Below are 13128 nucleotides of genomic sequence, written 5' to 3' on the forward strand. Positions count from 1 at the left end.
GGTTTTCACAGGTGGTTCTAGGCATCAACCTTCATGTTGGGCTGTAAGTAGTGCTCAAGGGTTCTTTGTACCATAATTTAAAAGGGTTCTCAGTAGAACCTCTTGGGTGGATCCCAGATAAAAACCCTTGCTAACCCTGGTTAGCACCATTAGAAGACAGAAAGAACCATAGAACCCCATAGAGAGTGGAACCATTGCACTATTGAAGGGTTCTCCTTTAGAACCTCTAATAGGGAGTGCTGGGTGAAACCTTTCACAGGTGGTTCTAGGTATAACCCTTTATGTTATGTTATAAAAGATTCTACCAGGAACCAAAAAGGCTTCTCCTATGAGGACAAGAACCCTTTATGGTTCTAGTTAGCACCTTTATTTCAAAGAGTGCATAATGCAGACTTTTCTTTCTGTAATGTAAACTTATGCATTTTCTTGAGTTTGGTCCCCTTTTCCAAAACAAAGATATTAGCTTTGACACAGATGAAGGGAGCTTTGGCTTTGGCTCTCTTCCCCCTGGATATGGATTTGACTGATTATCTTTCAGTGCATCAGTTGGACAAGTAGTCATATTGCCATTCCGCAAGGAGATATTATTCTGGAGTGCGAGCCTAATAATATGATACATCTAATAGCGCTTAACTCTTAGTTGGATCTTCACCATGCCGTCGTCTCGATTATTGCTGAGAGCCTCAAATAGCATCACAGGGACACGGAGAGAGGAGGAAAGGGAGAGAGGGGGAACGATGTGGAAGAAAAAGCAGAAACCAGTGGATCCCGGCCGGCTTTGAGAGGTTATTGAGGAACGTCCACCACAGTGCGTGCAGAGGAGTTTAATATTTCTTCGCTCACTGGTTTGGCAGCTGAAACGATTGGAAATGACACTAAGTATTTCTCAAGCTCACATAGGTGATACAGAAGCTCCCAATCACTGACGCACAGGCATAAAGGGCATGTATATCACTCACGAATACATAAAAGAATTCTGCAAAGGTCAATTTTGACAGCGGTAAACAACCATCCCACCGCAGGCTCTGCTTCTGATTCAGCAATACAAAACATTTTGATTTGCTCTTGAGATTTTTGTTTGTTTGTTTGATTAACTTTTCATTTCCAACTCGAGCACAAACGTCAAGCTGGCAGAGGAAGATCGTATCTCTGAGGGAAAACTAAACATTGGCGAAATTATGGTTTGCTTTAGTGATAGTAAATGCAGCCAGAACGGAAAGAAAAGTATAAAGAGGGATTATAATTTTCTGATAAAAAACATATACTCTTTGATTTGATCATCACTGTGCCAGTTACAGTGCAAAACAAAGACAGAAAATGATTCGAAACCTACTATGCCTTCCAAGACAAAATTATCTTTACATGCTGTAAGATTTATGAATTTGTTCTTGGTTTTGAAAGCAATTGAGATGACTTAATCATTTCTTTCCAGGCAAATTAAACTGTTTCCTCTGTGAACCCTGGTAATCAGCTTAAGTGATTACATCGGTCGTAAATATGAGATGATGAAAGCTCAGTGTTCAGAGTGCATGTGCCCTGAGGAAAGGCTAAATGGGAGTTCTTGGGGAGATATGATAGACCATCTCACTGAGACTGTATCAGAAGCTGGGGGAAGGGGCTTTTGTGGGGATTGGTTGCCCTCTAGCTGTCAGCGTTGAGATTGGGTTATGAAATATGGTCTGAAATAGTGTAGGGGAAGTGTCATCAGTTAGTTTGGGGAGTTTGAACTGAGGCTTGAAACACACTGATAACACTGGTGGTGAGAAGTCTGACTGGATTCAGTTTCTGCAGAGATACTGTTGGCTCATGAAAGTCAATTACCTCTAAACAAACAAAATTAAGCCTTCAGGTTGGACAAAAGTGCAGTCATGGGTAAAGTTTTCTGTATAGTAAAGCTACAGTAAAGAGTGGATCCATCTCACCCTTTAGCACAGTATCCTTTCAGTATCCAGAGTCTGGTGATTTATAAGGGTACAATTTAAAGTGATGACTGGAAATCATCAGGCGTCAGCTGAGTAGGTTCCTGCTGTAAAGATTTCCATAACTTTTTCTTTTTTCTTTTTCTTCGAATGATACTTTGTATGGTTTCTTGACGGCTGTCATCAACTTGCTAAAACCAAAGTCACTACATAAGAACAAGGGAAAAAGCCTTGGAAACCACTGCTCTACAAAGACAGACAGCTTCATTTTATACTCCTTTTGATTGTTATTTTACCCCAAAATAATTATTGGTTCAGAACCAGAACATAATGCCTACAAAAATACTGACTGTTACTTTAATCCTTATGGGATGTGTGAAAATGCAGTATCTAGCAACAAAATGTGTCCTCTGTTCTTTCTTGTCCATTTTAATTAGCTCAGGATTAAATGTTTGCTAGGTTTGCATCAATCTATCTAGTATATTTTTAGTATAATTACTAAAATAGATTAATTAATAACTTAATACATTTGAATATATAATTTAAAGGTAGTTTAATTATACCAAGTCCAAAGCTGAGATGGCAGCTAATGAAATCAAAATGTGCTAATTAAGTTTTTTCATCATGACTGGATGTAGTTAAGAGCCTTTTGTAGAAAAACAAGATACTGGCTCATAAAAATGGACATTTATAATTTCTATTAACAACTACAGGTTTTATAGTTAGCTAAGGTCTACCTGTAGGCTGTAAGCCTTGCTTTTGCTTTAGTGTAGGGGTTCTTAAGCCGTTGTAATTTAAGTGCCAGTATCTTTGCATCCCATGGTATGGCACTCTAGGGCCTATCAGTGGCCCCCCACTGAATGGCTGCTTTTGCTGATAGTTAGTTGTCTTTCTTTAGCAAAGCGTGACATCAGCTTGAAGAGTTATACCTCAGTTTTGCATTTACTGCAAATTCAAAAAGCTGTCATAGATTTCAGTGGTGTGATATACAGTAAAGCCTAATTCTTTGTATAGTAGAGGAGATTTCAAAAAGTCTGATTAAGTCTTAACTCAATTTTGGACAAATATGTTTATGGTAGTTATTGAATTTTACCTGATATGCATTTTGTAGCTTGTTATAGTTATAAGCAGCGTGTAGAAAGAGTGAAGTGGTACGATTTGCCCAAATTTGATAACAAAGCTGTAAAAAGTTGCCTTTACAATGTCAGATGAGTGGTTCAGTAGCTGAGTCTGCATGTGCAGCTGCCGAATTTGTTTCTTTCCTGCAGTTTTGTGTGTGTGTGTGTGTATAAGTGTATAAGCTGTTGCAGAGAGCGTAAAACTCTTTGGATTACAGATCTCCTGCCCAGTCCTGAACTAGCCAGGAAACTACTTTTTAACTCAACTCTCACATAAGTATTTGTGTTTCAAGCAATTGCTGTAAATGCAGGCCTTTTCAGTTTAAATGTAGCCTTGGGTCCAAGGAATGGTCCACAAAGGCTTTGCCCATTACAGAGGGAGTTTAATGCTGCACCATGTACTTTATTGCCATCAAATGTAATTCATCTTGAGTTGATTGCACTGAAAGCCGTGTTTATCAGGCACCTAGCAACACTGTTTTGAATGAAAATTACCTCTTTAAAGAGCAATTAGGAAAATGAACCTATAGGCCAAATGCCTTAAAGCTTCAGATTTACTTTAGCAAACATTATCATACTGTAAGTCATGCAAAAAATCTAAAGTGGCATCAGCTAAGCAAGTGTACAAAGTCCTCTGGTAACATATTTCAATTGGAGGGCAAGCCGTTTTGATGGAGGAGATGTGAAAGCTGTTCTCAAAGGGTGATTTTAACTCGGAGCTGTGTGCGAGAAACTTTATTGCCATGGCTCAGATTGGCAATGTGAGTCAAAATAACAAGATTAGATTAATTGCAGGAAATAGTTCTGAGATGGTTTGATGTTTGCATGCATCTGTATTATTCATTGGGAGACCCTATTAGCAGAGCAATATCTTGCTTTCTCATGCGTGTCGGCTTAAATGAGTGAATATTTTCAAATCTACCTCACAGTGTAGCCCTGAGAAAGGGAAATAGGTCTTTTGTAAGGGTGCTTAAAAGGCCGCCGCAATGCCAGCACATATGAGAAGGCAATTAGAGATAATGCTGCATTTTACACACCGTTACCTATTTTTCGTGAGAGAAAAGGCTCGAACAAGTGCAGTAATAAGACCCAGAATCAGGCAACTAAACAACGAGACTTGTTTTTCTGTAGCCTTTTCCTGTGCTTCCCCCCTCAGCGAACCATAGCGTGGCTTGTTTCTTTGTGTTCTAGATCAGGATCCAGATAGCGTCCCATCATCCAAGCCTTACTCCACTTTTCCCCCCATTAGATTTTCTTTTCCCTTAAATTCCCTCACACTCACTCCTCCTCGCACACATACATCTCGCACACACACCTCGTTATCTTATTTGTGGCCTTGGCAGCCAGATTGTTGCCTTGCGGTTCGGTAGCCAGAGTTTTCTCTGTCACAGAGCGCCGTGGGTGCAGAACCTCCACCACACAAGCTTCCATGAGAGCAGGAAGTCAGTTCCCAGCATGCCTTGCCCATCCCAGTGAAACCTGGGATGTATTAACCTTGGGCTGGAGTACCTTTCCAACTTGGAACAAGAGTTATGCAACATCCCATACTTATCTCCTCTATCTATTGCAGTGACAGTGAAAAGTGTTGGGCTGAGCAGACGTTTAAAACTGAGGTTCAGTCCTGAGGGTTGGAGCAAACAAAGACCTGATAGGTGATGTTCTCTCATATAAGGGTCAAAAGTTATGCAAAAGTTGCATAACTTGTAAGACATCACTTAAAGGGCTTTTTTGGAATCTTCATGAGCCATCAGTACTCAAAGCACACTTTGATTCTTTTAAGAAGCTTCTAGTTATAATCAAAATTTCATTCCAAGTGGTTTTTGTCCTATTCCAACACCTTTTTCAAATTTAACCAAGTCTTGGACAGAGTAATCAAATCCAAGTCCCAAATCCTGAGCTCTCCAGCCCAAAATAAGCAGGTTGAGTTCACGTAATCCATTCCACAGCAGTCTGTTTGCATGACTGTGCTTTTATGTACTGCTGTTTTAAAGTAAAATCAATAGAAGTGGAACTCACAGGTCATTGATCTGTTGCTGGAAAAGCAATCCTTTGCAGCCATCAACATGTTGAATCATCCCATCAGTGTTTGTTTTGTAAGACATATTCTGACCAGATGATCAGGTACAAATTTAGCATAACATTGAAAAACAGTCCCAATTTTGAGTTTGACTGATTGTGTGCAGTCATAGTAAGGCTACTACAGCGCTGCCTCTGGTGCGCTATGAGCAAATATGCTTAGTACAGCACCACACGGTTGCCAACAATCTATTTATAGTCAGGCCAGGTCAATGAGGTTAGTGTGGATCTTTTCACCCTGCACATGCCTGATAAATGCTGAGATTCTGGGTTATTTTTTCTGATGTAGGCCTCAGAAATCTTAATCAGTCTCCTTATAAGGACTTTGCATACAGTCAAACACACTTTCATTAAAAAACAGAATTCTGACACAGGGCCCCCTCTGTGAGACAGGGTATTTACAGTCCTTTTTAGGTTTCAAACTGATTTACAATTAATCAAGCTACCACAAAGCAATGGCCACAGCTGTATGCCACCAAATAAGCACTCGTTCTTGAATCAATTTCATTCAAGTTTCCTTGGAACCTTGGTGCTTTCTAGTGAACCATCTTGTATTTCCACAAGTTTTGAGTGGAACCATTGTAATCAAGGATGTTGTTGACAGAGGGTGTTGCACGATGCACGGCAATTTGTAGAATATACATGCCCACTTTGGTTCCCAAAGAAAAACCTGCTATTTTTTGGTTCCAGCTTGGAACAAACATTTTAGGTCCAAAAACCAGTGGATGTCAGCAGCCATAGCTCTTGAGTGGCTGAGGCTAAGCAAGTGTGGGCTTCTTTGTACCAGGATGGGAGACCTAAGTTGCTGCTGGAGGTGATGATGATGGGCCCGTAGGGGGCAGTCTTCTCTCTGGTCTTAATTTCAGCTCTCATGGCTTTCCACCTCAAGCTGATCTGGTGCAAAAATGGCTGCTATGCATCACCCAGGTGGGTGCAACACATTGGTGGTGGTTGAGTTGCCCCCCATCACCATGAAGTGCTTTGAGTGTATATGATAAAGCACAATATAAATGTAATCCCTTATTATTTTATTTTTGGTGGAAATGCTGATAGGCCTGACAGATGATCTTTGGCTTCCTGAGCCCCTGTGGGTCTGGGGCCCCTGTGCAATTGCCTGCTTTTCTCAGCTGGTAGTATCGCAATACCAAACAATCTGAGATTTTGCCAATACTGATCTGGGAAACAGCCCCAATATGAAGGTCCACCCTAAAGACTTTGCATGGGTTTGGCAATGGACGAAACATTTAGGGACTGACTTGTGCATCTATTAAGCTCATAATCCTCCCATGGTTACCATGCAACATTTGCTAAACAAAACATCCATCTATTCCATCCATCCATTTTCTTCTGCTTATCTGGGGTCAGGTCACAGTGGTATCAAGCAGGGTATTGCAGACATCCATCTCTATAGCCAAGCCAGCCCCAGGCAAGAAAGAAACAGACCCCATCATTTTGAGCAAAAGGACATGAGGTTGTTGGCAACACAAGATGGTCATTACTTGTTGAGTCTAACAAGTATGGGTAGTGCTGATTAAGGGGATAACCATTTCTCTCTTTTTTTGTCTTTCTCCCCAGGTGGCTCAGGGAAGCACCGATCCAAAGAACCAAAGAAGAAGAACAAGCAGAGGCTGCGGTTTCGGGCCCAGAACCAGCACAGTGACCACTTGGCCTCTGCGCGCACCAGCCAGTGAGGACTGAAAACTACGGACTTCCCATTGAACAAAGAACCAACGCAAAGCTGCTAGCCGCTGCTGCACCCATATTCTCACCGACGACTATCCCGAACCCCACCACCTCCCCACCTGCTTCCCAGCCCAACCCCACCTCCACCTCCCCCAGCTGCCCTCCAGGACACAACCATGACTCACAAGTCCGTCACTAAAAAAAATATATGTCTAATATCGGTATCAACACATTAAACATGTGCTTCATGCCTCTGCCTCCCGCTGTTTCCCTCCCCACCCCCCGCTGCAGAGACCAGCCAGGTGACTCTGTCCTCTCAGCCCCACCCCCTTGCCTTGCCTTGTGGACCTTTACAGTTGACATTACTGAACTCATTTCCCGTCATTAACAATGTCATTAACCGTGCAGGGTGATGGAAGACGAAGGGGCAACCAGAGACTGTGGAGGCGGGAGAGCTGAATGAAGGGGAGGTGGATAGAAGGGAGGTGGCAAGCTAGACTGCTCACGGAAAGGTGTGGAGGGGGTGTGGTTGAACCAGGGAGGATGAAAAAAAAGAGTATGACGAGACAAAAGAGATTCGGCTGAAGCAAAATGATGCTGATGGACAAGAAAATGGCATCTTGAACTGAAAGAGACTGTTTTTTTGTTCCTATATTTATGTCAAAACAACCCTCACCTTCCCCATCGAAATGGAGACGGAGTGTTCCCATGTGTGGCCTTTATGTTATGTACATTTTTGAGAGTAATATTAAAGAAATTACCATGCATAGTTGCAAAGTATTTTATTCTCAGCACAAACTGTTTACGTTCAGACCGCTTTATGCTCTAACTGTATAGTGTGGATAAAAAAAGAAGAAATTTAGTTGTTCGACTAGCATGGCAACAGACTCATGTGTACATAGTTTATCTAATTATAAAATCTTATTACTGTATTTTCAGTATTGACTCATTCACCGTTCTAAATGTTTTAGAGATAAAAAGGTTGTAATACCAAGCTACAGATTAAAATGTTTAAAAACAAATAATAAACATAGCCGCCACATAGCTATTTCATTTATATGGTATATATTTGATTTATTTATTAATTCTATTTTGTACTTTTTTGTTCAGTGAGATTTTTTTTTTGCCTCATACTGTTACTCTTATATGCTGAAATATTCTTTGAGTTGCTTATAACTGCATATCTTTAACACGTGGAAAAGGTTTTTGTCTGATGTCACGCAAAGTGTTGTATTGCATTCATTTGACCTCATCTACTGATTTCAATGTTTTAAAGAAGAAGAAAAAAGACAAATAAACTATGCTTTGACATATTCTAGGTTTAAAAATTAGGATACAGCAAATGTATGGTCATAGGACTGCATATGTGTACATTGTGTTTTATTAAAATACACTTCATGTGACTGTATGATGAAGCCTTTCATTATTGTCTATGGCTATAATATATGTGGCTAAACTCCGAAACTGCTGTTTCCTTGTTTCACTTCAGTGTACAATTATGTGATTTCAAAAACATTTGTGAAATCCATCATGTCGCGCTGCATGACACAAGTGCTACCTCAAGCCAAAGGATTGGATATGGTCGATTGAGCCTTAACAGCATGACGGCACTGTTAAGGGTTTGTAATTCACTATGACGTATCCTCATGAATGGTACAAATCCAGTGCATGTCTTTGGTGGCTCATTCATTCCCAGCATCATACTGTAATGCCTAACAACATGCATTTGGCCGTGGCACTTGTCTTTCATCACGCACACACATTCGATCACCTCTTTATGTGATGTACATCCCAGTCATTCACTTTTATGGTCCTCAAAACATCAAATAAACACATATAAAAGTCTTCTACAGGCTAAACTGGCCTGGTATATGAGCAAAGAGAAATGTTTTAAGGCAGGTCACGGCTAATTTAGCCCAAGATCCACACTGTATAATCATTGTCCCAAAAGAGAAAAAAAAGCTGAATCTGCCAGACAGCTTACGGATGCACAGTAGCAGATGAATCACATTGTGTCACATATATATCACCCTGGAAGACACAGACCACAGTCTTCCTGCTCTGGTTAACCCCCCTGAAATCACACATGATATTTCCATAGGGAGGCTGACGGTGTTGAAATATCTGACTCTTTATATGCTCCATGTCCATCTCGAGGCCTCGTACACAGAAATTTTAAGTGCCTGAACATCTTTCACAGGTGTTCAAAGTGGCGCTGCATATTTTACACAGGAGACTATTCATTTTCACAGCTCGACACTTCCACTGAGTGACATTGTGCTACGGAAAATACAAAAGGTTATTAGTCAGAAAATATCCCTGAATGCATTATAAAATGAATAATAATAAGCAACATAGCTAAAGATAACTTTCATCATTAATCTACACTAGCCAGTGCACATAATGTTAAACATATATTCCTATTTCATACTGTAGCAGCATCATTCTATCCACTCCAGTAGCAGTAGCTAAGGCTTTTCAGCCAGCAAGATATATGACATTATGAAAGACATTGAGACATTAAATCACACACATCCACAAAATATCAAGAATGAGTCCATAAAGTCCTAGACTGCCATTGTAATGCTTGATGAGGACAAGAGAGACACGTACATCAAGATAAACATAATGGGTACCATTTTATAGTAAGACTACCCTTATAAATGATTTATAAGTGGTTTATAATTAGGTTGCAGACACTGTATAAATATTTAATAAACAATTATAAACAAGTTATAACAGTTTTAATATATATCAATGTGGGACCACTATTTTGTAAGATCCAGTTACCAATTACTACTAATTAATATTACTAACAAGTTACTAACGTGTATAACTGACAAAAGGTAGCATAATTGTAAAGTGTTCAACAGTGCATGCTGAAAATGTCAAGGTAAACCTTGTATAACTTTAGCATATGAATCTGGTAATTAGATATGTTAATTAAATATGCCAAAAGGAACTTTTTGACTATTGAGATATGCTGACGGCGCTTGCAACTTATTAACAAATATATGATGAAACTGAAGGCATAAATGGTGCTGATGGAGAAGACAAAGTAAGCTAAGTAAGCAATGAGATCTGAGGCTTGACAGTGCAGAGGCTCACAATTTGAATACAACAGTCACTGTTCATATTTTTCATCTCATGTGTTGTAACATTTTTTTAATGATTTATGAACTATTAACAATGTAATTAATATCCCAATTATAAACCCTTTATGAATCATTTATAAGGGTAGTCTTATTGTAAAGTGGCACCAGATAAGGTTATGTTTGAAGCATAGTGTTTGTGAACCTGTTTTTGCATTAGCTTGCTGGATAAACTTGTAGTGTAGTTTTATGATAAAAGTTAGCTTCTGCTAAATAGCTAGCACAGTGTGTAGTAGTGTTTTTAGAAAGGGTAGCTAACCACTTTGTTCTCTCAAAAGCTAGCTAGTTGCTCTAACTTCTGGGGAAACACGGGATACATCAGATATGTCAGAGAGTGAAGAAGGCAGCTGGTGAAAGTGACTAAATATAACATGAAAAAAACTTTAATATTACCTTATTGTCATGAACATGATTTCTGTCTGAGTCATGTCAGATAGATTTTCATCTGTTATGGCAACATCACACCTCCCTCATGCCACTTCACAGCAGTATGAAACCACGTCTTTTGTTGTCTCATTATCACATATGTATAAAGGATGCTGAGGAAAAGAACATGCTCTGCAAAATGATAACTGTCTAGACCAAAATATTTGGAAAATAAATGAAAAAAAAAAGGAGCTAATGAAAAATAGATAGAAAAGCAAGAAAATCAACAAATTGACTTAAGATAAAGGAGGCAAACAACTTGACTTGTCTGATAGCCTTTTCTCACATCTTGACACTCAGGGCTCCATATTACTCCACATTAGAGCCATACAATTGCATATTCTTTTTAAATAATCCTTTATAACGTCGCACAAATCTTCATTGTCATAAAATTGTACTCTCCGAAGTGAGATCAATAAATGGTTCGATGTATTCAGTCGTGTACGCCAGTGAATGAAGTAAAGTAAAAATGACTGTTGCAGGGAGCGAAATAAGGCGTAGATGTAGCGAGTTGTTTTTAAAGACATCTGCTGCTGGTTACAAGTTAATGAACGATTCACAGATGTCATCCCCTGGGCCAGACTATCACTGCTCCAGACTGGGGGATTAAACCTAAAGGCTTACGGAGAGGAACTGCACTGAAGTGGATTCATTAAGCACAAGACCACCACTACACACATTACAGCGTCCACAATGGAAAAAAAAAAAGAAGGGTACAAAGAGAATCACATCGCACATTTTGGAGGAACGGGTCTCTTCACTTCCCCTCACCTTTTCCCTTTGACATCAATCCACTCGGATTTTTCTCTGCTGCTGGAAGAAACAGGACACTGATGGCATTCTCAGTGTTGTTAAGAGGGTTAGCAGTCATCCACACATCAGAGGGAATGGTCCTCCCTGTGTAAACCACTTCTGTAAACTGTGTGAGTGTGTGTATGTGTGCATGCGTGCCTGTGTGTGTGTGTGTTTTAATGTTTGTGCTGAATGTGGTTAGGTGGCTGAGACTGAAGCTCCCTTTTAATCTGACAGAGAGCATTTTCATTAGTTCTGTTGGGTCCTATTATTAAAGCCTGCTTCAAAGGCACAACAAGTGAAACCACTGACAGGAAATGACCCAGTGGTCTCTATGCTGTATAGATCAGTGATAGAAATCTGTGCATTTAAAGCAGGTTATGGCATGTAAATGCATTTATTGTATTGTAAGAGGGATACTCAACTTGCTTTACCAGTTGACCACTTTTGCCAAAAAAACAAACAATATTTATTAGATTAAATGAATGATAAATTACGTATTAATTGAACTAATTAACTAAATTAATTTGGTAGCAGGACAGTGAGGCTACATGTCACACATACAGTATATCCTCATACATCACTTTACAGGATCATACAGTCACAAAGTAAGTTCATAGTTCATAGGCCTATCTTCCATTTTGATATGAGTCCATAACCGGTTCCAAGGAGATACTCCTTCCTCCTGATCGCCGTTATTAGACGGTTATTAGACCGACAGTAATAACAAAAAATGCACACGTTGCACATTTGGTATTTGGGACTGGTCCCCCAGTAAACACAATTTTGGACTTAAAGGGATTTCTGAACCAAATGAACTACTTAAACTAAATTTCCAATAATCTAATCCAGAGTGGTCTGACCGAACTGCAGCGCCATATGCAGTTATTTCATTTTAGTTGTAATTGCTTTGGTTACATTTGAAACATCATTTGTAGCCTGACCAGTACTGATTTTTTGGGGACTGATGCTGATAATAGGGAGTGGAAAAAATCTGATATCAATATATTGGCCATTATTTTCTGTAAAAATATATCAAACAACTTATACAGCCATATATACATGGATAATATATCTGTCTGGCTCTAGTAGGATTAAGCACGGCTCCCTCCTCAATTGTGCAGTCACTCAAATGTTGGATTTATAAACATGAATATAAATTGATCCTACCAGCGACAGAAACTCCTTTAGTGTGTATTGGCTGATATGCAACTTTCCAACAGCCAAGGGACAATACTGAACATTATGAAAGTATAACAAACAAAAACAATCCAAGCGTGAATCAGTTTATTTTCACTGTGAATAAAAAATGATTTGAGGGCCACCCAGCATCCTTTTGAGTGCCAGATTAGGCCCGCAGGCTGCATGTTGAGTATCACTGGTATACACTCTACAAGACAGTGAGAGGATAAGGGGAGGGGCCGCAGGGACCTCTGCTCTACATTCACATACTGTGGCCTCGTGTGCAGTTGTGGCACATGTGACACATTCGTTCCAATGCAGATGGCAGAGATGGAAGTTATGACATTGGTGGGGCAAAATAAGATTGCCCGGGATAATAAATGTTGTAATAATTTGCTCTTTTTAATAACTGTATAATGAGCCATCACTTGCCCTTCGAGTTGAGGGAAATCTGGAACCATTAATCTTCATATGGGTTAGCCGTGGTGTTTGGCACGGGCCGAAACAGCAACGAGTAGGAACATAGTGGTGTCAAAGGACAAGCTGATCTTAATATTTCGAACAAGTTTGCCATATGTTAGCCATCATGGTGTGTACAAGCCCGCTAAATGGTGGCATTAATGGGTGACTTTTATTACTAAACTCGGCCCTAATTGCAAAAATCCAATCCAAAGTCAACTCTCGATGCAGATTTTGGCTTCATTCGGAGTTGCTAGGTAACAAGTTAATCCCAAAAATAAATATGTTCACCAATAAAAGCTAATTGTCTGTGACAGCTTT

General features: G+C 39.7%; 1 protein-coding gene across 1 annotated transcript in view; it reads left to right on the plus strand.

Moving 5' to 3' along the window:
* rspo2 (R-spondin 2) overlaps positions 1 to 8643 on the plus strand; it is an 80463-nt gene extending 71820 nt beyond the window's left edge. Inside the window, exon 6 of the mRNA XM_084726140.1 lies at positions 6689 to 8643. Coding sequence (XP_084582266.1) covers positions 6689 to 6804 — 116 coding nt within the window. The 3' untranslated portion in view covers positions 6805 to 8643. The remainder of the gene's footprint in view (positions 1 to 6688) is intronic.
* The last annotated feature ends 4485 nt before the right edge of the window (positions 8644 to 13128 follow it).

Source organism: Lutjanus erythropterus, chromosome 9 (genome assembly GCF_056507025.1).
Source record: "Lutjanus erythropterus isolate fLutEry1 chromosome 9, fLutEry1.hap2, whole genome shotgun sequence".
NCBI lineage: Eukaryota > Metazoa > Chordata > Actinopteri > Lutjaniformes > Lutjanidae > Lutjanus > Lutjanus erythropterus.